Source organism: Staurois parvus, unplaced genomic scaffold (assembly GCF_062004578.1).
Source record: "Staurois parvus isolate SC_StPar_1 unplaced genomic scaffold, SC_StPar_1.0 ptg000047l, whole genome shotgun sequence".
In the NCBI taxonomy this organism is placed as follows: Eukaryota; Metazoa; Chordata; class Amphibia; order Anura; family Ranidae; genus Staurois; species Staurois parvus.
The window spans coordinates 1794759-1820610 of record NW_028317843.1 but is presented as its reverse complement, the minus strand read 5'-3'; the positions used below and the strand labels follow the sequence as shown (position 1 = coordinate 1820610).

At 38.1% G+C, this 25852-nt stretch overlaps 1 protein-coding gene across 1 annotated transcript in view; it reads right to left on the bottom strand.

The window, feature by feature from the left end:
• CSMD3 (CUB and Sushi multiple domains 3) overlaps positions 1–25852 on the bottom strand; it is a 1455553-nt gene that overhangs the window by 112953 nt on the left and 1316748 nt on the right. Inside the window, exons 57-58 of the mRNA XM_089664334.1 lie at positions 22955–23128; positions 11692–11874 (exon numbers count right to left, since the gene is read on the bottom strand). Coding sequence (XP_089520460.1) covers positions 11692–11874; positions 22955–23128 — 357 coding nt within the window. The remainder of the gene's footprint in view (positions 1–11691; positions 11875–22954; positions 23129–25852) is intronic.

Here is a 25852-nt window from a genome sequence, read left to right as displayed (position 1 = left end):
CTTCTAGTTCAGACTTACTTTACTTTTAGTGTAAAAGAAATGATAAAGTAGGGCAAAGTGAAGAATCAGTCAGTCCCTGTTAAAATACAAGCACCTGAATGGTTCTCCACCAGACAATGTTCGTAAAAACCACTGCGACTTTCTAGGAGGACATGGGCTTTTAGATTTGTTCACTTAGCGGGTTACCCAAAGACATAAAGTGATTATGTCTCATTCCAGCTGATAGCAGTTGTTCAGCATATAATCACATTGCCCAAATGAACTGCAGTTCAATTGCCCACAATCAATTTTCCTTAGTTATTTCTTTTGAGGTTCTCTGGTACAGGAAAAGTCCCAGGGAACTCTGCTTGTTGCATTATGTTTGGCAAGGACATATCTTGTTCATGGCTAGCTTGATATCTTGCTCACAGTTGGCTACCAGAGGTTACATGCAATGAGATTAGTTAAAGTGCCTCTAGGGATGCCTTCTTTCTGTATTTTCTTTCCTTTGTGTTTTTAATTCTGTTCAATGAACAACACCATGTGCTGTATAGAGAACATCCATTTTCCAAAAGTAAAGGTAAGACAAGCAAAATTACGATGTATTTCCACTTTTATCTGAAATGTATAATCAATGTTAATCCCTTTCGGTGTCAGATTTTTTTTTTTTTTCTTCACATGAACACAAACATGAACACAAATTTATACCTCCAAAACATATATTTTCTGAAAGCAGACACACTGTAGTTGCAAATAGGGATGAGATTCATGTTTGCAGCCATATAGCATTCAACTTGAAATTTACATCGCAGATTGTCAAGCAAGTGAACTAAATTACCCCTCCCTTCTGAACTCCATAGACTACATTTAGTCAATGACATCCCCTGCCCCTTTGTTTACATTTATCTGGAGAAATGTCATTCAGAAATGGGAACAAATTATCTCAGCAGTTGGCATGTTTTGTTTTTTCTGGTCAACAGGTGTTGTTTATCATGGCTGACATGGATCTAATGGATCACTGGATGACTTGATTTATGATAGATTTACACCATGGGACTTTTTTTTATTTTGTTTTCTAAAAAAAAATACCTTGACACATTGTTGTATTTTTCTTCACTATTTTACATTTTATTAGGTGAGAAGCCAGGGATACAATGTTTCCTTTACTCATTCACTTAGGGAGAAGACCAATATACCTGTAGTACTTATTTGAAAAGTGGCTTCCAGATTTGGATGAGTTCTCTCTTCCCCTACAGACCCCCAGATCTACCAGGACAAGGATATGAAGAGGCACTTGTCCCATGAAGCTTTGCTGGCCTTGGAGGTCTCCTTTTAGAATCCTTATGTCAGGAAAGGGCTCACCGCTGGTGGTCCTTTGGCTCACCTTCTCTATGGGCTGCAGTACCAGGACATACCAGCGAGTGCCTTTCAGCAGCCAGGATCTCACCTCCTGCAAGCAAGCCATCACCTGATTGCAGGAGGTGTACTTAAACAGAAATTAGGCCTGTAACCAGTGCCTTGGTGTTTTGTTCCCATGTGCCTGTGATATCCTGTTTTCCTGAACCTGTTACCTGTTCCTGTGATCTGCTCCGTGTCCTGTCTGCCTCTCTGCGCCCCATGCTTGATCAACTGTGTATGACCCCGGCTAGTCCTGACTACTCTTTTGTTCTGCACATGTATATATTGGGTGAAGGTTTTTTTTTATTTGGTTGTTGCTTGCACTGTGCGTTTGTATACTGGTATGCCTCACAAATAAATTATATTATTTACATTGATCCTGAAGCCTGTTATCCCTGTGTCAGTCCACACATCTCCGGTCATATCCAGATTACTGACACCTAATCAGACCCTCATCAAAGATAAGGGTTTGGTAAGAAGTTTTAAAGAGACTCCATGCATTTTTGTTTGTTTGCTTGTTTGTTTTTTAGTGGGGTCCCTTCTTACAATCCATACCAGACGCTCATTAGGATAGTCTGGTACAGATGTTTAACCACCTCCTGCCCACCATATAGTAATATGACGGATGCAAGGTGGTTCTCTCGTTCTGGGAGGACGTCATATGACGTCCTCCCATTCTCCCAGAGCACGCAGCGATTTGCGTTGTGCTGTGTCCCTCAGACACAGCAGATCACCGAACCACGGAAAGAGCCGAAGATGTCGGCTCGGTCATGTGATCAGCTATGTCCAATCACAGCTGATCACATGTAAACAGGGAAATGCCGGTTATTGGCATTTCTCTCCTCTCGAGCTGTCAGCTTGTGAGGCGAGGAGAGATGGTAATCGGCATTCCTTGGAGGGGACATGTACACTGATCATCAGAGCACTGATGATCAGTGTGCCCTGATGATCAGTGTAGCCCCAGAAGTGCCACCTATCAGTGTCCATCAGTGCCATCTGTCAGTGCCCGTCAATGCCACATATCAGTGCCTACCAATGCACATCAATGCCACATATCAGTGCCCATCTGAGCTGCCTTTCAGTGTCACCCATCAGTCCCAGTCAGTGCCACCTATCAATACCAATCAGTGCCACCTATCAGTGCTGACAATCAGCGCCGCCTAACAGTGCCAGTCGTTGCTGCCTATCAGTGTAGCCTTTCAGTGCCCATCAGTGATGCCTGTCAATGTCCATCAGTGCCACCTACCAGTGCCTCCTCATCAGTGCCACCTATCAGTTTCCATCAGTGCAGCCTATCAGTGCCCATCACTGCAGCCTCATTAGCGCTCATCAATGAAGGAGAAAAATCACTTATTTACAAAATGTTATAACAAAAACTAAGAAAAAATGTTTTTTTTTCAAAATTTTCTGTAGTTTGTGGTTTGCTAAGAAAAAATAAAAAACCCAGAGGTGATTAAATACCACCAAAATAAAGTTCTATCTGTCACAAAAAAATGATAAAAATTTCATATGGGTACAGTGTTGCAAGACCACGCAATTGTCATTCAAAGTGCAACAGCGCTGAAAGCTGGAAATTGGCCTAGGCAGGAAGGGGGTATAAGTGCTGCTATTGGCAACAACAGTAATCAATTGTAAAATATCCAACATTCTGGTTGTACCCGACTGGACTGTCGACTTGCGTACAATCAGCCTGCCCATACATGAACTGAATTTCGGACGATCATCGGCTGAATTTCAATCCATATATGGCCGACTTAAATGGTATGTTTTTTTTTTTTTTAAATGTCACTTTTTCTTCAGTACAATGGTTTCCAAACTGCAGTCCACAGGCTGGATGTGGCCTTTTGCTTGCCTTTATCTGGGCCTTGGGGCACTATTATTCCCACTGATACTAGGCACTATTCCTTCTACTGACACCAACAATCAGGCACTATTCCTCTCACTCACACCAACAATGGGGCACTTCTTTCTTCCACTGACACCAAGAAAGGGGTACTATTCCTCCCACTGACACCAACAATGGGACATTATTCCTCCTACTGACATCAATGATGGAACACTATGACTTCCACTGATACTAACATTGGGGCACTATTCTTTCCACTGATATGGATGATAGAACACCTTTTCTCCCACTATTATTAATGTTGGGGCACTAGTTTCCCCCTTACTGACCACATAATTTAATGTACATTTTTTACTTCCACTGACCATCAAGTCATTGTTTACTTCCAATAATGCTGGGGCATTTTCTATTCCCACTGGCCACAGTCCATCCACCCCCCCTTTAAAGTCTAAAAGATAGTAAACTGGCTTGGTTTAGAAATTTTGGAGATCCCTGTTTTAGCATTTCACAAGTAGGTTTAAAGCATTCCAAACACATTATTAACTGCTTCTCAAATGCTCTATAGCAGAAATACTACTACAGGGCAGCACAGGTGCCCAAAATCATGTGTGTGTATATATATATATATATATATATATGTGTGTGTGTGTGGGTCCCACCCATTGATTACTCGCTGGCGCCCAGTGATTTCTGAGGATCTCCGATGGGAAGGAGAACTGTTTTGTTTACTAACAGTTCTCCTCCTTGTCAGCGTGGGCACACTGCTTTGGATGGCTGTGCACAGCACAGCCATCCAAAGCAGTGTGATTATAGTGAAGCACACTGACACAGCACCCTAGTAGAACACTTCCAGCACACAGTTAACCCTTTGATCACCCCTTATGTTAACCCCTTCCTGCCCAGTGCCATTGGTACAGTGTCAATGCTTTTTTTTTTAGCACTGATCACTGTATTGGTGTCACTGGGGATGTCAGTAACACCAAGTAAGTTCCCCCCCAGTGTCAGAATGTCCGCCACAGTCCTGCTATAAGTCGCTGATTGCCGCCATTACTAGTAAAAATAAAAATCCCAGTATATAAACAGCCATTTGTAAATGCTACAGCTTTCCCGTAAACCAATTAATTTACACGTATTTGGATTTTTTGTAGCAAAGACATAGCAGAATACATTTTTGTGTAAATTTATAATGAAATTTGATTTTTTAAAATTTTTTTACTGCACATGTTTTATAGCAAAAAGTCAAAAATATTGTTTTTTTTTCTCAAAATTGTTGGTATTTTTTTTTATAGCACAAAAAATAAAAAATGCAGTTTTGTTTTGTGTTTTGGAAAGCATGGGACAAAGTTTTGAGAGGCAGAAGGGAAGTAAGAACATCAAACTATCCATAATACCAGATGATGCTAAGATATTATTTGCTTCATTTTGTTTTCTAACATTTTTTTTTTCCACATCCAATCACTTTCAGAAGCTTGTCGCCTCAACCTCTGCAACATCTCCAGAATACATCTCTTTTTAATCAATGACACCAGAAAGATTCTAATTCACTCCCTGGTTTTCTCTTGCCTCGACTACTGCAGCTCCCTCCTCATTGGGTTACCTTTACATAGGCTATCCCCCCTCCAGTCCATCTTGAATGCTGCTGCCAGGCTCATCCACCTTACCAACTGTTCAGTGTCTGCTACCCATCTCTGGCAATCCCTCCAATTAAATTCAAAATACTAACAACAACAACTTACATAGCCATTCACTACTCGGCCCCCAGCTACATCACTAACCCAGTCTCAAAATACCAACTAAATTGCTCTCTTCATTCCTCCAAAGACCTCCTGCTTTCTCTTTCCCTTGTCAACTTCTCCCATGCTTGAGTCCAGGACTTCTCCTCTCCAATCCTATGGAATTCCCTGCCCCAACCTGTCCAACTATCACCTACTATGTCCACTTTTAGGAGATCTCTGAAAACCTTTTCTTCGGAGATTCAGAGAAGTCTATCCTGCCTCCACCTAACAACTGTATTTTTATTTTATCCATCAGCTGATCCCCCACAGCTATTACCTTTTGTTTAACTTGACCATCCCCTTTTAGACCATAAGCTCTAACAAATAGGGCCTTCTGATTCTTCCTGTATTGAATTGTATTGTAACTGCACTGTTTGTCCTCATGTTGTAAAAAGCTGCACAAACTGTTGGCGATATATAAATCCTGTATAATAATAATAATAATCATAATTATTAATAGTATTCACATTTAGAACATCATATTATGAGCTTCCTTCCTGCAGCAATGGTACATTTTCACCCCAAAATATTTTTTTCAGAGAAATTGAATTTCAACACTGGCCAACTTGGAGTTCCATTATTTATTGCAGGTATAGCGACACATTTGTCACAATAGTTGCATGTAGCGTACTTATAGTCTGTGACAGTACTTAATTATTGAGTTTGTTATGACAAGGTTGCCCTGAATCCCCATTATTGATGCCATGTCACTCATTGTATACCACCATTATTATTGAATTATCTAACTGCCTCTCTCATTATTGACAACTTATTCCTGCAGCAAGTAAATAAACATCCATAATACATTTCGCTGCCTTCAGGACTGTTGTTTCTTGGCTCAATTACACAGGGAAAGGTTGGAAAAGCATTAAGCTGTTGATTATGTGAAATATATTAGATGACTTAATGACACCTCAGAACATAATGTCTAAACCGTTTCACTGAAAGATGTGGAGCTTAACTGAGAAAAACCTGGCTTGTTAACCATTAAACCTGTAAAAATATTTAAAGCAAGAATCAGCAATCATAAAGTCACTAGCAGTTTTCCTTTATTTAATCGTATATAGGTCTCTGTTCTTATAAGTTTGTGCAAGCCAGGATATTGCCCAATTGGAAAACATAACATTACTCAACATGCCAAGAATAGCGTTTACTCATGTCAGGGAAAGGGTAGGTCATACCAGAGTATGATCTTTGTTCATTCATGCAATGTATTGCCACTGGCCAACTGTACTGTGCCTATGTCATTACATTTTAAGTAGCTGTAAAGGCTTAACTGTGGGAAGCATGATGGCAAAGTGGATAGCATGGCAACCTTGCAGCATTAGGAAACAATGTTGAATTTTACTTGGGCATTATCAGCATGTTGTATATTCTACCTGTACGTTCATTCTGTAATTGCCTTCCAAATACACCATCGGGCTAATCACTTTTTTTTCAGTGAATACTGCTGCTTTCTAAATCAGCTCTTATTAAATGTTATTTGTATAATTTAAAATATCAAAGCTCCTTATCAAAATTATGGTTTTACTGAGTTGAAACTAAAATATTGGTTTTATACATTTTTCAAAATACAGTTCAGTTGTTTCTTTAATGCTGAAATCTAGGAAAAGTGAAAATACTCCCTTGCTTTGGCGCTGCCCCTACACTGCAAGAGGTAAGGATACATTTACAGTTGTGTTCAAAATAATAGCAGTGTGTTGAAAAAAGTGACTAAAGCGCAAAATCCTTCTAATAGCTTTTATTTCCATACACACAAATGCATTGGGAACACTACACATTCTATTCCAAATCAAAACATGAAGAAAAATAGATCAAATTTGTGTTGTTCCTCTAAAAAAAATTCAATATAAATATAAAGAAGTGCAGAAAATGATAGGCTGCTCAGCTAAAATGATCGCAAATACTTTAAAATGGTAACCAAACCTGAAAGACGTGGAAGAAAGCGAAAAACTACCATTCAAATGGATAGAAGAATAGCCAAAACGGCAAGGACTCAGCCAACAACCAGCTCCAGGAAGATCAAAGAAGGTCTAAAGTTCTCTGTGAGTACTGTTAGAATTAGAAGACGCCTATGTGAAGCCAAGCTATCTGCAAGAAGCTCCTGCAAAGTCCCACTGTTGAAAAAAAGACATGTGCTGAAGAGGTTACAATTTGCCAAAGAGCACATTGACTGGCCTAAAGAGAAATGGCGCCACATTTTGTGGACTGATGAAAGTAAGATTGTTCTTTTTGGGTCTAGTGGCCGGAGACAGTTTGCCAGACGACCCCCAAACACTAAATTCAAGCCACAGTACACTGTGAAGACAGTGAAGCATGGTTGCGCAAGCATCATGATAAAGGGAACCAAAGTTCATCCACTGTAATTGACTTAAAGGGAGTTTATGAAGAATGCAAGGAACTTTTTTAGGCTGACATACACTTTAAAAGAGAAGTGTGGGATTTAACAAAAAATTTGCATTCTTACTTAGAAGGATGCAGCATCAATTGGATGCTGCACCTGTCCCCACCTCCCCACTTCTACACCGACAATTGAGCAGTCAAAGACCACTAATAGGTCAGTTCTCAGGTCTGCTATGAGCACAGCGCAGAGACTATTAGTCTCCACTCTCTGCTCTACTCCTCCAGCGCTAAATGGAAAACCAGACTGTGAAGGGGGCGGGAGAGGCTTGCACAGCCTCTCAGCAGCATGCTGAGAGGCTGAGCCAGCTGCTGATCAGTCACCAGGGCAGATCTTGACATCATTGTCAGGATCCCTGCAGAACTTCAATGGTTCTGTGAATATGGGTCACAGCAGCTCAGAACTAAGTACACTCCTGTGACCTTCAGAAGTATGGTCAAAAGAACTTTGGCCATACTTCTCCTTTAATGTGCACTGTGAAAATTTACTATATGACAGCTTTCCCAGTACAGAAAAAAAACTGAAATATTTAGTGAATTAGGACATTCTTCAAGTAAGAGCTAGCATTATTTGACCAACAAAAACACAGACAATGGGTAACAAAAACTTTTTGCTAATGCATAGCAAAATGTGTCATGTTTAGATTGTCACTCCCAGTTTCTGCAAATGACAGGAGAACATAAGATATATAGAGCTTTTAGCACTTAGCTGCTTAAGAGCACAATCATTTTCAAACATTTTGCAGATTCTGGGACCAGTCTGAGCTGGCATATTAATTGAATGCACAAGGCTATAAGCCATGCGTAAAAGTTTAGCAAAGATCACTAGAGCCAATAGCCACAAATGACAGGAAAACACATTTTGCCACTAGCTCATGGCTTTGAAGAAAGGCACTAATGACAGCTTAAAGTAAACCTCTCACAATTCAAATTAATCAGATGATGAAACATGTATGAGTATGTCAAAAAAAGTCAGCAGATCCAGGCATATAGGAAACTGAAGATCTGGGCACATTTCAACTTCTGTGAAAAATGACCTTGACCTATCTGTATTTATAGCCTTCTATTGGTCAGTGAGGCCACCCTTTACATACCAAGACCCACAGTAAGGATTGTTGATAAGTGGAGCCAAATCAGTTTTTACTGTAAAATTCAAGATTTGCATGTAACTTCAAGTGCCTATCGCTTGATGTATTTTTAAGATTGATGGGATTCTAATCAAGTTTCATGTCAACTAAACTAAACAACCCGTAGAACTTGTGCGATGCTAAAGATAAAAGCAGAGAGCACAATGCTATATTTGCCTTTATGTTGGTTACAACTGAGATGAAACAGAGCCGTGTAGTATAGCCAGGCTAGTCTGTTTCTCTCAGGATTTAAGACAGATTTTTATCCATCTCAAGGTATGCTTAAAAGCAGCAGTGGAAGCTGTGCGGCAGGCAGCATGTTAAATGAAGATTTGAAAAATAAGCCACCTTGTTTAAAAAGAGATGAAAATCTTGAAGTGCAGATAGAGTCATAAAGATAAAGTGAATACAAGCTCCTAGAAGACATCAGAAAATGATGTGCAGTACAATGCTGGAGATTCAATTCTCTTCAAAAATCATTCAAGTAATTGTAGTAACTCTACAGAATCCTTGCAAAAAACTTACAGATGTCACTAGCAATGTGATCTTTGGCTGAATTCATTGGTTTACTTAATCACCGCTCAGCATGTCTGCCCAATTATGACCCTGTGAGTGTTGCTCATTCTGTGAAAGAAAATGTTTTTATTTTATTCATTTGTATGGTGGCACCAAACTCCTCAACATGAAGCCTTTCAGTTTGTGCCCCCTCACAAGTTCAATAGCTATAGTATTTAACAACCATGCACAAATTACACTCTATAGCCAAAAGTTTCTGAACACTTGACTATCACATCTATTTGAGCTTTTAAGATATCCATTCCAAAATTATTTAGATCCTTTGCAGCAATAACAGCCTACCATGTTCTAGGAAGACTATACCGGAGCTCTCAGAGTCTGTTCTTAGGTAGCTGTTCATTCATCCAAAAAATCATTTGTGAGATTAGGTACTGATTATGGACAGCTATTGGCATTTTCATTCATCCCAAATGTGCTTAATAGGGTTCAGATGCAGGTGATGTGAGTTCCTCTACACTTGCCAAATAGTCTTGATGTAAGTGGCTTCCCCAACCTGTTATTTGTATGCCGTAGCATAAGGGATGGAGGGGTGTCCAATTAATTTTGTAGTCATGTAGGTAGGTGTAAAGGTAAAGTGGCCATACAATGTACATGGTTATGTTTTAAGAACCCTTATGGACCTAAAATACATCACTGATGGCTTAAAGTAGGATATCCACCAAAACCTAAATACTGTTAAAACTGTTCCCTCCCACATCCGAATACCTTTTCTGACTAACCTGTGTAAGAAAGATCTGTATACTTTCCCTTTTTTCAGGCAGCTTAAGTCCAGTCACATGATCATTCCTGTGTTAGCCAGTGCCGGTTGCAGGGGAAAGGAGCGCGTGCTCCGACAATGACTGGTAATGCCTGGGAGTGTGGTGTCACCCATAGGCTTCAATGACCCCTCCATTGTCGTCACTTCCTCCTCTCCCCTGAAGCTGCACTGGCTGACACATGGGAGTGGGATCAAGTAAGCGGAATGGTGTTAGTGATTGTAAAACTAGTTTTCTTTTAAATAACAAACATATTATACTTTCCTGCTCTCTGCAATGGTTTTGCACAGATTTTGCACAGAGCAGCCCTGATCTTTTGGAGTCCCTTTCTGGTCATCCTGGTTCCTCCCATTGCTTGTGTGGGGGCTTGATCCAGAGCCAGGCTCTTTGTATCCATTGGTACACACAATGTGGCTCGCCCCAGCCCCCACTCCCCCCCATGGGCTGTTATTGCTAGCAGCGGGATGTCTCTATGTCCAGTGAAGTGAGGGAGAGGAGAGAGCTGCTGCTCTTGGGCACAGCATTGGATCAAGATCAGGCTCAGGTAAATATTTAGTAGAGAATATATTAAGATACAAAACCTGCTGCCTTTACAACCAAAAGCAGAAAGGCAAACACTTTTTTACATGTCCTTGTTGCTGATTTTCTACCTTCACTGAATGTCATCCATCTTCTGGCTAAATTAGTAGTTGCTCTGAAATAGCCTATTCATTTTTAAATCAAACTATAAATTCTCTTTGGCTTCCTGTTTGTAAGAACAGTGACTGCAATGACTTCCATTCCCACAGCCACTGATCTTGGCATATCCCTTATGTAGTTCTTTCTCCAGGACGCAGTGATGTAATTCAGTCCCACTTGCAGTGGTGGGCAGACCGAGACTCTCAGACACATTCAACATGTACAGGCCTAATGTGCCCACTAACATTCACTACAATTCCCTGTGTTTGATGGGATCTGTAGTTTCCGATTACTGTAGAGAGAGAGAGGAGAGGATATAATGTAATCCCTCCTCCTTGGCAAAGCAGATGCTGTTATCTTTTGAATTACAGAAATGAGGTCATGAACATGTAATTAGACTTTACTCCTAAATGGTAAGCATTTTCTATATTTTATTAACTGTTTCATGTTTTGTTTAGGGGGGTATACTAATGAGTTATTTTTTTGCCTATCCTGGAGTACTTCTTTAAGTATATACACCTTTCTTACACAGGCTAGATAGCAAAGGTGTTAAGAGGGGGAGGAGACAGTGTTAAGGCTCATAAGGGTTTTAATTCCACTTTGAATCCAATAATTAATTATTATAATGTTACTATGACTTTAATCGATCAATCTAATTGATTAATTACAGATAAAGGAAATATTACCCCAAGTATTAACAAGAGCTGCTATCTCACTGAAAGTTTTTGAAGTAAATACAACATAAAAAGAGAAGGCTGGCTATTGACATTTTTGTTGGTACCTTATACTGTATATGTTGGCTTATTCACATACAGATATCCTCACAGTATCCTTAGCAGTACAATTATTAACACTTTGTTATATGCGCCTCAGCTGTGTACTTTATAACTAGTTGTATGATAATGTACACTGTGCTTGCATAAGGGTTTTTCAAAAAGTTTCTGCACGTTTTTTAACATATACTGTATATATGGATAAAAGTACGGAAACTTTTTGAAGACTCCTTGTATCTTAGATCTATTGACCATATGGCAGGGTAGATAATTTTGTAGGTTTTTGTTGCTGTCTTCATGGGGATTTCCTTACTATTGTTAAGACAATTAGGACAAGAAGTGGAGTAAAAACCATTTCAGATTTGGCCTGCTTTGTAAGCTTACCTTTACATTCTGGTTGTCTTCCAGCCCATGATCCATTGCTTAGACATGTCCTATCTTCAGAACCATGAAGCATGTATCCAACATCACAGGTGAATCGCATTAAGCTCTTTGTTCGAAATTCTGTACCTTCTCTAGACCCATGTGCAGGTACACCTGGATCTCCACACCAACCTGAAGCATCACCTACAAATAAAGTAGAAATAAAGGTCATACTCTTTTTAACTGACTTACACATTGAAAATACACTGCAGTTGGAAATATTAGAATAGGTGTTCACTCAATTGAAGATCTTTACTGTTCTTCATAACTCCAGAAGGGAGACAACCCACCTTCCAACCCAGCTCTGTCATCTGAGAGTCAAGTTCTCAAGTAAATAATTTTACATATTCCTATTGAAAACTTTTTAGAGGGCTGGTGACAGGAACATACTTAAAGGATGAAGGTTCTAAAAATTATGGCATTGAAAGATATGAGTAATTATTTCCCCTTGATTTCAAATCTTGAATAGGAGATCTAGTGCAAATATATGTGTTTTTTAATATATAAATTGATAAATAGCAGAGAGGTTAACTTTATTTATTAGAAAGTTATTTAAAACTAATAATTTTTTGTTTATTTCAACTTTTCCTGCATAGTGGTTACATGGCGCAATGGACCCTAGCTTACCGCAAGGAGGTACCAACAAACCTTTAGGAAGCAGATAAATTACACATAAGAGCTCATAATATGGTTGTTGTAATATTAATTTGTAGCAGAATGTCACCAGTTTGATATTAATTTCATGATCTATCTCAAGGAACCATACATTGACTGATATATATTGCATAGATTGAAACAGAAGTGATTGAATCAGTATATATTGAATAGATTGAATTGTAGGTAATTTAGGTAAGTTCACATTGAGTAAAATATTTAATATTTGTAGTAAATATCTGACATTGAATAAGCCATTGGTGACCTTTTGCTAATCAATGAAAAGAGAATTGATTTATAAAAATAAATGAAAGGAGGTCAGGAAGAACTAGGGGATGTGTTCAGGATGGGAGATACATTTGTCCCAGGTTCATACTCTACACAGACTGTTTCTCCTCTTGTGCTGTGTAGTGAGCCTGTTTAGCTCACTGATGATAATATGAGCTCAGCTCTAGTGAGTTAAGGACTCTGGGCTCTCTAAAACTCTCAGGCTGCATAGAGAGAATGCTCCAACTTGGAACCAGTTTGCTATGCAGGACAGACTGGGGAGCAACCAAACCATCCTGTGGTGAGAGAAAATCTGTATGATCTTAGACTGTGTGAACACCCTGTGTCTAAGCAGCGGTAAGCTGTATTCAGACAGCTAGATAGGAAACCTGTGTTTGCAGTTAGACGCCCAGTGTGGCAAGGCTTTATTTTCTGTTTGTATTTTTTTGCTATTTAGACTATATGCAACGTGTGTTCACCAGACTTGTAAATAAAGCACAACTTTATTCACCAAGATCCTGCTGTCATGCTGAGCCTCTTTCACGGTGCTCTGACCCATCCAGGGGGTCAAGCACAACCTGCTACTGGGTTAATCCCTCACTCAGCATATAAATGGTTAATAGCCAGTATTTAAAGAGAGTAATCTGACAAGTTCCTGTAACGCCTCCTGAAGATATCATTACAACAAAACATATGTCGTGGCGGAACTACAGGAAATGACGTCATCCCGACCCGGTGGGGAGACCGGGAAGTGATGAGATGCATCTGTATAGTGGAACGACCCACACTAGTCTTAGTGGAGCTGACCCATGATGAAAATAGGCAAGCTTACCCAAGTGCAGGGCGGAATATAATATGAGCGCAAAAGCGGATGTTTTTAAGTATGATGAGTGGTTTTAATAAAAAGGTTTTACACTATTGGAGTCTCTTTCCCTCCCAGTTTTATGATGTTCCTGGTAACACTTTGAAAGCAAAAAGGTATATTCCTGGAGATGGTTTAGCAGACTGGGGAATCCATAGCAAAGTGCATCTAGACCAACTCATAAGTGAGAAGGCCATGGCTGTATGGTGAATTTTCCGAAATGGTGGTGCACAGTGGTAAACTGGAAACCACTGAAGGCAGTATTCAAGCAATAAGATTTAATTTTACACCATTTTCTTGCATGAAGCACGTTATTGCACGTATGGAAGAAAAAAATGACTTTTTTTTAAGAAGCACTATATGTTGCACTTTAGGGACTATAGAGCACTTTATATGTAATTGTGTTTACATAGAGATATAATATATCATATTTTTGTATGAATTATACGAGTGCTGTATACTATAAGGAAAATTGCACATACTCTATTCAACGGATGGGGCTTCTGTGGTTTAGAAGACTCTGGACCATGTCAGTATGGGGCTCGTTTACTGAAAAGTGCGCTACATATTTTAGGTTGCCTTCTTTAAGCAGCAGCCTAATACCGAAAGGTATATGGACTAATACCCTTAAGGATCTCACTCTTGTGGAGATTGAAATTTACAAACTTCAAGTCTGGTCTATGGATATTTAATGTCACTGCCTTTTGTATTTTGCTTTTAGGGCTCTTTCAGTCTACAGAGTGAAGAGCCTCTTGTTTATTTTTCTATCCTAGTGCTGAGCTAAGTGCAGGCATATTAGTGAATTTACACACATTGGGTGCATGGACTCATTTGCAAAGCCGAGTATGATAGGTACATAAGGACAGGTGCAGACCCCGGCACAGGCCCATCCCTGCATACTTGTCAAACTCAGCAGTGTGTGGGTGAATTCACCATTTTTATTATAAACATTAAAACATATATATATATTTTTTTACTTGCCAAAAGATTTGTATTCCTATCCAGTCTGTACTGGGAAATACACAGCTCTATTACAAAGCACTGCCCACTCTGGCAGGCAGGATACCTAATTTTCATCTTTATTACAGTTAAATAACAATTTCAAGTCTCTTCCCTTCTGCAGCCTATGGCTAGACAATGAAAGGAAAAGCAGCACACTGATAAGCTCATCTTTCTTTCATGGTGCTCTCTCCTCCTATTAACATACTTGATGTTAGCACATGACTGCACCAGCACAACTGATTGGCTTCTTGCATTGCTTTTACCTCTCCTAGACTGAGCTCTGCTGTACATGGACTGCAAGACTCAGATATCATGTCAAAGGTAGGTACTTACACTGCTTGCATTTAAACCACCAAGATACTCATTCACTGCCTTGTTATCTCTTGCCTTGACTATTGCAACATTCTTCTCATAGGCCTGCCTCTATGCAGGCTATCCCCATCTTAGATTATCATGAATGCTGTTGCCAGATTCATCTACCTTACCAACCACTCAATGTCTGCCACCTCTCTCTGCCAATCCATCCACTGGCTTCCAATTATCCAACAAACTAAATTCAAAATACTAACAATATACAGAGCCATTCACAACTCTGCCCCGAGTTACATCACCAATTTTGTCTCCAAATATCACCAAAAATATCGTCCAAAACCATCCCAACAACTCCTGTTCTCTAACTCTCGCCTCTTCCTCCCATGCTCATCTCTGGAACTTCTCTAGAGCCTCCCCCATCCTCTGCAACTCTTTGCCTCAATCTGTCCAGCTATCTCCTTCTCCGGCCACCTTTAGGTGATCCATGAAAATTCATTTCTTCAGGTAAGCCTATCCCACCTTAGCCTTTTAAAGGATAAGTTCACCTTTTGACCAAAAATAATGAGTGCACATTTTTTGCAGGTGAAAAAAATGTGCATTTATTATTTTTGGTTGAAGGAGCCTGAAAAGCATTGCACCAGCGATCAGCAGATTGATGGTGCCATGCAGGCCTCCTGCAAACCTGTCTTCTTGCCCGTACATCCCAGATTTACTGACAGGAAGAATCAATGAACTACCAGGGTGCTTCACAGCTCCATGGTAGTTCATTGAGAACTACAAGCCGACAGCCCCTAAGGATGGTGGGACTTGTAGTTAATTCATTCACAGAACACTGTGAATGAATGACACAGCTGTGTGGGTGGAATTTACCCCGTACTGCTGTCACAAGGAGGGGGGGCAGCAAGCAGCAGCTGCAGCAGTGGGAACATGTTACTTGTTCCACCCATTTTTAGGATGGAACATGTAACATGTTCCCAAAGATGAACTTATCCTTTACTTCTTCCATTAGCTCATCCCTCACAGCAATTACCTGTTGTACCACATGCCTCACTCTATTAGATTGTAAGCTCTTATAAACAGGGCCCTCTTAACCCACTTGTATTGTAACTGTACTGTTTCCCTTTATATTGTAAAGCGCTGCACAAACTGTGGGCACTGTATAAATTCTGTTTAATTATAATATAATAAATGTAACAATGTGTTCAAGAATACTGAGCAGCATTAACCTGCGTGTTTTATGAATGCCAGGAGTTCAGCTTTAAAAGACAAAGATAAAAGCCAGTGCCATTAAATAGAAGCAGTTAAAATGATGTTTGCAAATCTGCATCTTGCTTCAATGAGCCCTATACAGATTGCACTTTCATATTGGCAGGTTGATTTCCTCATTTCTAGAGATATACAAATATTTTGCAAAGTAAACAAAAAAAAATCCCAATCTCTTGACAAGTAGAAAGAAGTACAGTAACTCATTAGATTTTTGTAACATAAATAAGATACAGAAGGAAGCAATAAGCTGTTTCCATTAAAGCTTTGTTGGTATGCCTGAACTGCCTCCCATTTACAAATAAACACTGCTAACCATCTTCAAATCCACAGCATCAAAATCTCCCTTTTACGTGACCCTTTCAGAGTGAATGCCAAATGAACAAGCAAGCTCAATGGTCCGTGATACAACATTTCAATAAATGTCACCATTGCAAATAAAGTTTAAAGAGATGAGTTGGAATAATACACCACAGAATTCCAGCTAACACCCTGAGACAGTCTGCTTTGTAGGAAAAAAAATCGGATCAGGAAAATTATAATCTGTAATCATTCTTTGTAATTTTAGCCATAAATCTCCAAATTAGTCCTTTCTGTAGCAAAAAGAAAGATTCATTTTATGCAGAAACAATTGAGTACTGTCCATGATACTTTTTTTATTTGCACTAACATACACTTTTTCAGAAGAAGCTTTCGGGGTATGTCCACTTCTTCAAGGTCCAAGCAGAACCAATATACAAAGTTTTATCAGAACTTTAAAATAAACAGACAATCTCTGAGGGGAAAAAAAACATTTGTTTGTGTGTTTGTGCTTTTTTTCCTCAGAGATCATCTTTTTTTTTTTACATTCTGTGAAAACTTTGTGTATTAGAACTGCTTGGACCTTTAAGTAGGGGACATATCCCAAAAGCTTGTCCTGAAAATTGTATGTTAGTGCAAATATGAAAGTATCATGGACAGTACTCAATTGTTTCTGCTGCAAGTGCACTAATACAGCTACAATCACCCCAAGCATTCATTTTATGAAAACCCATTGAATTAATTAGAAGAATGACCAGAAATTTTCTAAAGGGTTCAGACACATATGTTTCAAATGGAATGGGTTGGGGCCATACTCAGTAAAAGTAATTTTTTCGAGACATAGGAAAGTTTTTAACACTCAAAATGTACACATTAAAAAGCAGTTATATCAGTGCTTTATATTAGCTACTTGGTACTTTGAAAGACTGTGGGGACAATCCACTAAGCAATATTTTACTGCATTTGATTTTGGTAAAATAATGGACATCGTTTTGGCAAAAAAACCCCAAAGGGGTGTAATTCATTAAGAAACGCTCCTTAACCACTTGCCCTCTAGAGGATTTACCCCCCTTCCTAACCAGGCCATTTTTTGCGATATGGCACTGTATTATTTTAACTGACAATTGCGTGGTCATTTAACACTGCACCCATATGTCCTTTTTTCCCACAAATAGAGCTTTCTTTTGGTGGTATTTGATCGCCTCTGCGGTTTTTATTTTTTGCACTATAAAAAAGCAGATTTTGAGAAAAACAATATTTTTTACTTTTTGCTATTAAACAGTCAGTAAAAATGTTTTAAAAATCTACTTTTTCCATAAATTTAGGCCAAAATGTATTCTGCTACGTCTTTGCTAAAAAAAAAATCTCAATACGTGCAAATTAACGTTTACGTGAAAGTTATAGCGTCTACAAATGGCAGTATAGATACTGGAATTTTTTATATATATATATATATATATATATATATACACAGTTGTGTTCAAAATAATAGCAGCGTGTTGAAAAAAGTGAATAAAGCTCAAAATCCTTCTAATAGCTTTTATTTCCATACACACAAATGCATTGGGAACACTACACAATCTATTCCACATCAAAACATGTAGAAAAATATATCAAATTTGTGTAGTTCCTCAAAACAAATTGAAGAAAAGTGAATATTAGACGGTTCAAAAAAATAGCAGTGTTTGTATTCTTCTTTACAAACTCAAACATTCACTATATAAACTGAAAAATGTTTGAAGATTTTGCTTTCCTTTGAATCACTTAATATTTAGTTGTATAAGCACTGTTTCTGAGAACTGCTGTACATCTGTGTTGCATGGAGTCAACCAACTTCTGGCACCTGTGAACAGGTATTCCAGCCCAGGATGATTGGACTACATTCCACAGTTCTTCTCTATTTCTTGGTTTTTCCTCAGAAACTGCATTTTTGATGTCACCCCACAAGTTTTCTATTGGATTAAGATCCGGGGCTTGGGCTGGCCACTCCATAACGTCAATCTTGTTAGTCTGGAACCAAGATGTTGCACATTTACTGGTGTGTTTGGGGTCGTAGTCTTTTTGGAACACCCATTTCAAGGGCATTTCCTCTTCAGCATAAGGCAGCATGACCTCTTCAAGTATTCTGATGTATTCAAACTGATCCATGACCCCTGGTATGCGATAAATAGGCCCAACACCGTAGTATGAGAAACATCCCCATATCATGATGCTTGCGCAACCATGCTTCACTGTCTTCACAGTGTACTGTGGCTTGAATTCAGTGTTTGGGGGTCGTCTGATAAACTGTCTCCGGCCACTAGACCCAAAAAGAACAATCTTACTTTCATCAGTCCACAAAATGTTGCGCCATTTCTCTTTAGGCCAGTCAATGTGCTCTTTGGCAAATTGTAAACTCTTCAGCACGTCTTTTTTTCAACAGTAGGACTTTGCGGGGGCTTCTTGCAGATAGTTTGGCTTCACATAGGCATCTTCTAATTGTAACAGTACTCACAGGTAACTTTAGACCTTCTTTGATCTTCCTGGAGCTGATTGTTGGCTGAGTCCTTGCCATTTTGGCTATTCTTCTATCCATTCGAATGGTAGTTTTTCGCTTTCTTCCACGTCTTTCAGGTTTTGGTTCCCATTTTAAATCAGTTTAGCTGAGCAGCCTATCATTTTCTGCACTTCTTTATATGTTTTTCCCTCTCCAATCAACTTTTTAATCAAGGTACGCTGTTCTTCTGAACAATGTCTGGAACGACCCATTTTCTTCAGCATTTCAGAGAGAAATGCACTGTAACCAGCATGCACAACATTTGCTGCCTTCCTTCCTTAAATAAGGGCAATAATTGCCACCTGTTTTTCAAAGAATGAATGACCTCCCTAATAGAACTCCACACTGCTATTATTTTGAACATGCTCTTTAAATTAGTGATTCAATTACACAGAATCAGCAGCATGCATGCCATGACTGTTGGGTCTGTTGGATTTCTATTAGTCTACTACACCTGCTAGTAAATTATTTGCCATGTAGAAATATCATTTCTACCAAAAACAGTGATTGACCAGGTTAGTGATGTCAGACTGCTATTATTTTGAACACAACTGTATATACTAGTAATGGCGTCGATCAGCAACTTATAGCGGGACTGTGGGACTTCAGCGTTTCATTCTGACACTGGGGGATAACTGATTAACTGTCAGTGACAGTTAATCAGTTATCCAATACAGCAATAATTGCTAATAAAAAGCCCTAAAACTGTACTAATGACACTGGGCAAGAAGGGGTTAACATCTGGGGTGATCAAAGGGTTAACTGTGTACTATTTTACTGTGTGCTCTGAGTGCTACTTTATACTCCTTTTTGGACTAGAGCAGTTTTTACATTTCCACTATAGGCCTGGTTCTTTGGTGATACATTTTATTTAAGTTAATAAAACAACACCCGCATTTTTCTCTTTTTTTAGGTGGGAGCGGTTTTTTTTGTTACATTTTTTACATCTTTCCATAGAAAATAAAACTGTTTGTTTTTTATTCCTGTTTTGACCAGTGTTGTTTTCTTTAAAAAATTTTTTTACTATGAATAAAAAGTATTTTATTCTAGAATTACTGCCATTTAAATTATGTTTTTGGTACAAACCTTCGCAAAGGTATTTGTAAAGTATTTTTTAATTTTTTTTTGGTATGAGACAGTGAAAAATGTAAAAAACAAAACAAATTCAAATAAAAAAAAAAGAGAATTAAAAAAGAGAAATTAAAAAAATAATTATCAGAAAAAAAAAATAAATAAGGGGAAAAGGGGAGCCAGGAGTTAATTAGGGCTGAACTAGGTTAACAAAGGATTGATAAGGGGGTAAATAGGAATACATCTTGTTAGAAAAAAAACACACACTTTTGATATACATATTGTATGAATAAATTAATACATAAAATTAAAAATCGTATTGATTCATTGTATCGCTTCTACAGGAGCAGGACATACAATATGTGTCCATTACAAAACTTTTTTGAAGTATTTTAGGACATATTTCTTATGTTTAAAATATCCTCAAGTGGTTAAGTAAAACAGAAAATACAGCCATCTGCTAGAACAACATGTTCAGGATACATAAAAAGGCTAAACTTTACACTGAAAGGTAATGGGGGTCAGGACAAGAATTGTGTCCTTCCTCCTACAATCATAAGAAAGCACCATTTGTCCATATTCAAATTACATTCCCCGATTTCTTCTCTGAAATGTCCTCAATGGCATTTACTAGATTTACAGTCATTTCCACAAATGACTGTATTATTATCAGTAAAAGTGGTCACAGCCTCCTAAGCGGTTAGAGAGTATAGTTCTCAAAAATGAACTTCTAACAACAATGACATAGAGGACAGAGCATGCTGAATCACCAAACCGCAAATGAAGTTTAAATGAAATTCTTGGCACTAAAATCATTAGCTGGTGTCCATTTTCTTATAATGTCCTCTTTGCCATTCATAGCACTTAAATTTTAATCTGTGTGGAATACGTGCTATTGTAAATGGTGTGAACAACAGTCAGCTTTCATGTATCTCTTAAAGTAAAACTCCACTTTTATAGAGAAAATCACATTCCTCTTTGGCTCAGTTATATACACTTGCACACACTTATCTACTTCCTTAGTACTGAGACAGGCAACTTCCTCAAAGGAGAGTTCTAGGTGGGAAATTGATGGAAGTGGAAATTGGGACTGCTAAGAAAAAGGATCTCCTTGCTATCAGTTCCAGTGCTCTAGAGAAAATAATGGGAAATGCAGTGTCTTAAGATTCTTCTGAGTTTTGAATAAACATTGGCTCCTTTTAGGAAAGAAAATCAGTTTGGATGTAAAACAAAAGTCTTTAAAAGGAAACTAACAATGTTTTTCTTTGTTAGCTTTTTTGAATTTATAAACTATTGTTTTATGTTGCTTTTTAATTAACTCTTCAACCTTTGTTTTACAAATAAACATTCAATATAAATAAGTCCCAGAGAGAGCACAGCAAAGAAAGCTTGCTTTGCAGCTCCCTTTGCCTGACTGAAATCTCTGATTTAGCAATAAGTCACTTTTCTGATGAATTATTTAAATGATGGGCTTCTTTCAGCAAAGCTGAAAACTAAAATGGCTAAATATCAGAGAATGAGGCTAGAGGATCATCTGATGGTTACAGAGAAGACTGTGCAAAATATGTATTTATATTTATGCTTTACAACAGTAAATAAGAGAAATATAATCAGCACCATTCTACATTCTCATTAAGTAAAAAAATCAAATCTGACTTTGTTTAGCATTAGGGATGCAGAGGCACTAGTAAATGATTAACTTTCAGAGGAAAGTTCCAAAAAACATCAAATGCATTTATTTTTTAGCTACCAGGTTTTACCGATCTTATATAACTTCTAGGGACACTAAAAATTTTTAACAGCAATTTCTGTATTTGGAGTGCTTGTTTGATTTTCCCACAGCTTCAACAGCTTTCAACAGCTTTCTTTCAACATCTTCTAAACTAAAATTTCCGAAAGGACAAACTACAAAATGTATCTTGTTAGTGAGCAGAAGTTACAAATTTCATGTAATGTGTACTTTGTTTGGTCTTTTTTTGGAAAAGAAAAATTGAATGAGAAAGACTGCTCATGATCGGAATCAAATTACGATCCAGAAGAACATGCAGCCATGAAAATACGTTTTGTAAACACAAACATATATCGTATGCATATCATAATGAGCAGCACAGTGGCTAAATGGTTAGCACTTCCGCCTGGCAGTACTAGAGTTGTTGGTTCAAATCCCAACCATGGCACCACCTGCCTGGAGTTTGCATGTTCTCCCTGTGCCTGCGTGGGTTTCCTCCGGGTACTCCGGTTTCCTTCCACACTCCAAAGACATGCTGGTAGGCTAATTGGATCCTGTTTAAATTGGTCTAGTATGTGTATGTATGAATGTAAGCTAGGGACCTTAGATTGTACACCCCTTGAGGGTTAGGGACTGATGTGAATGCATAATATATATGTAAAGCGCTGTGTAAATTGACAGCGCTATATAAGTACCTGAAATAAATAAATAAATAATGAGCCATTCAAAAGAAATTTTAGTAAATGTACTGGAGTCAGAACAAAGAATCCACAACACATTGAACATATGGTGCTAAAAGATGTGGCTACAGGGTAACGCATACATTATATTACTTCCTAATTAATGCTACAATGTTCCTATATCAAAACAAAAAAAGCCATTGTTGTTTGAGAATTTTAGTACCATTCTCGGGTTCAACGTGCTGTGAACAATCGAGGAAAACCGGACAATCATTTAGTATGTAAGCCACTTTATATACAGTAAACGTAAGATTTGTTTTTCATTTACATTAGCAGAAGAAGATGATGCTGTATCAAGACATCTTGCTTTTAGGCATGTCAGAAAAGCCAGTAAGGTAATATTAAAAGAAGGCTCTGTGTAATTATAATATGGTGTCCTGTTATATAGTACACTTTTTAGATGTTTTATATTATATATATATATAGAGAGAGAGAGAGAGAGAGAGAGAGATAGATAGATATTTATATATTCTCTTAAGTGTGTTTACCTGAACAGTGAGGTAACGATCCACTCCATTGCCCATTTAACTGACAGGTCCTTGTAGAATGCCCTATTAACGTTCTCCTTCCAGTGCAGGAATAATGGACAGTAGATCCAAATGTAAACTTTTCCCCAGAAATAATTGCATTTGGAGGAACTCCAGGATGACCACAGTCAATCACTGAGAAGAGAAATGACAAGTTTAATTCTACTCTGTGGCATGTTGAAACACCTCCATGGAACTGACTATTTACTTTATTTATTGGAAACTTGAGAATTTATCATTGGTGCACTTTGTAAGAGACATGAGGTTATTCAACATGTCATGGTGAACATACCTATGTTGTGTTGATTCTACCGATTTCTAAAGACAAAGCAGTGTGTGTGAAAGAGTTTTATTTTACAGAATAGTAAGCCAACACTTTCTAGTTTATTATATAACAAAGAGATGATATATTGAGTATATTATATCAGAAAAAGAAAAATGTGTTATCATTTTACCATAAAAATCATAAAATGAAATGCACATGAAGCCCCCTCACAACAAAAGATATCACACACCTCACATAAAACACTATTGTCATGAAAACAATACATACATCACATAATAAATGCATACTGTATTTTACTCTAACCCTAAAAAGCTACTATCAGTCAAAAATTGTATAGACCAGAGAAAGAAGCTGATTTGCAGCCAGGTGGTATGAGAGGAAATAGTCTTAAATTGCCTGCCAGAATGTATAACTGTAAAGAAGGCATTCCAAAGATAGGAGCTATCCTTTAAGATATTAAAAGTTCTCCAAAGGCACCTTTCTTCCCCCAGGTCTTTAATGCTCTTTAAAGAAGCCCCTTTAATGATCCTCTGTGCTGTTTGTAGTACTCTCTGTAAGGCATTTCTTTAATTGGCCATGTACATCCCTTGCCACAGAGATATGTGATAAGTCAACACACTCTCAATGGCAGCTTTATAGAAGCTGAGGAGAACCCGCTCAGAAAAAAACCTGCCCTCCACAGCTTCTTCAAAAAGTACAATCTCTGATGAACCTTACCCACCAAACAGGACATTTTTTCCATGTCAATGATAGATCCTCCCTAACTTTTGTTGCCAAGAAAAAGAACTGCTGTACCCTTTCAACCTCCACCCCATCAATCACTACTGGCTCATAACTAATTTCTCTATTTTCCCTAAAATCTACAAAATTATTTCCTTTGTCTTATCTTCATTTAGCTCTAAATTATTGTCTTTGCACCAACCCACTAGGTTTCCTGTATCCTGCTGCTATGCAGCCACTACACCATCCCATATTCTCCCATCTAATGTGATGTCAGCTGCACATTTTAAAAAAGAGTTCACCTTGAAGCTGAAGAAAAAATCTAAAGTATATAAATTATACAAAAGGGGCTTCGTACACATCCCTGTGGCACCCCTATACTAAGGGACAGCTTTGATGAATAGAAACTTCCAGAATTTACCTTCTGATGCCTATCAGCCAGAAAATCCAAAATCCTGTTACAAAGGATTGGGCTTAACCCCAGTGAATTTAACTTAGCAACATGTTTCATCAGTAAGACTGCATTATATTCTGGTAGCAAGTGAAATCACACAAGTAACTGCCAATGCAATTTAGGAATGATGAATACATTTGGTTTGGTTCACCTTAAAGCTTAAAATGTATGTAAAGGCAAAAAATAAATAAATAAATGTACAAATTTGCAATATATTCACAATTTCCCCATGTTTTAGCCCTTTACAAATTTTGAAAATACAAGCAAAACCTGTTAATCTTTCAGAACTCCAGGGAGCCAGTAACAACCTGATTATGCCTCTAATGCAGTGAAATCCTAAGCATCCTAAGTATTATCAACCCTGCCTGCTGCACTGCAGAACTTTACATATTCCTACCCCTCTGTGTTCCACTCCACATTCATAAATTGATTTATTTTATAGCAATGTTGTCTTCCATTCCAAAAGTCTACATGCGCACATATGTTTTCAAAGAAAGGACTCTTATGAGATGCAGTTCTGGGGGCATGTCTACATCAATAGGAGCTGAGCTCCTAGAAGCTGTCTCTGCCGGAATTTTACAAGCTTGGAGATGATGGCATATGACGTAATAAAAGCTGTTTCTCATTACAAGAACAAGGTTAAAGAAAAATTAATGTTGGAACACACTACAGAAAGGGAGAGGGAAATGTGGGAGTAAATATGGGTCATGTCTTTACAAAACATTTTAAAACTTATGCCTCAGCAAACAAACAAAAATCAAAGTTAAAATACACATATCTGAACTGTCCTCTTTGGTAAAAGATTTGTAATTCTGTCTAACCACCTTTATGATTTATGAATCTCGATCACCAAATTAGACTTGACATAATTCCATGTTAATAGGTTGGTTTCAGATACACCAGCAGTGCCAGAATGACAAACATGTTCAAGACATGAAGCCCATGTGCACTTCTATGACTCATATTTTAGTTTATTGGAAATGTATATTTAAATGATGACCATGCACTAATTATTTTTTACAATCCTGGCAGTAGGGTAGGCACTGATAGTTATTTGGACATATATCTGCTAGTGTTGGGCTTCAGTCAATAGCATCAGTTTGATGTCAATACTAGACACTTCTTCAGAACTCATTGATGGGTGCCTTTGCTTGATCTCCTTCTCACCTGAAGTTGACCTACTTCAACAGAGTTTTTCTATAGACTTGTATGGGAATGGAAATCCCATCCAATGCAAACAAAAGCCCATCAACACAGTCCCTTATACTGCAGGTATCTGCTTGAGAGTCCAAACTTGCATAGTTTATAATTGATAGTAGGCCATATAATAATATGTAGACAGCTCTACCTTTAGAAACCTAAAAAAAAGTTTTATAGTGTTTTGAAAATATACATTATT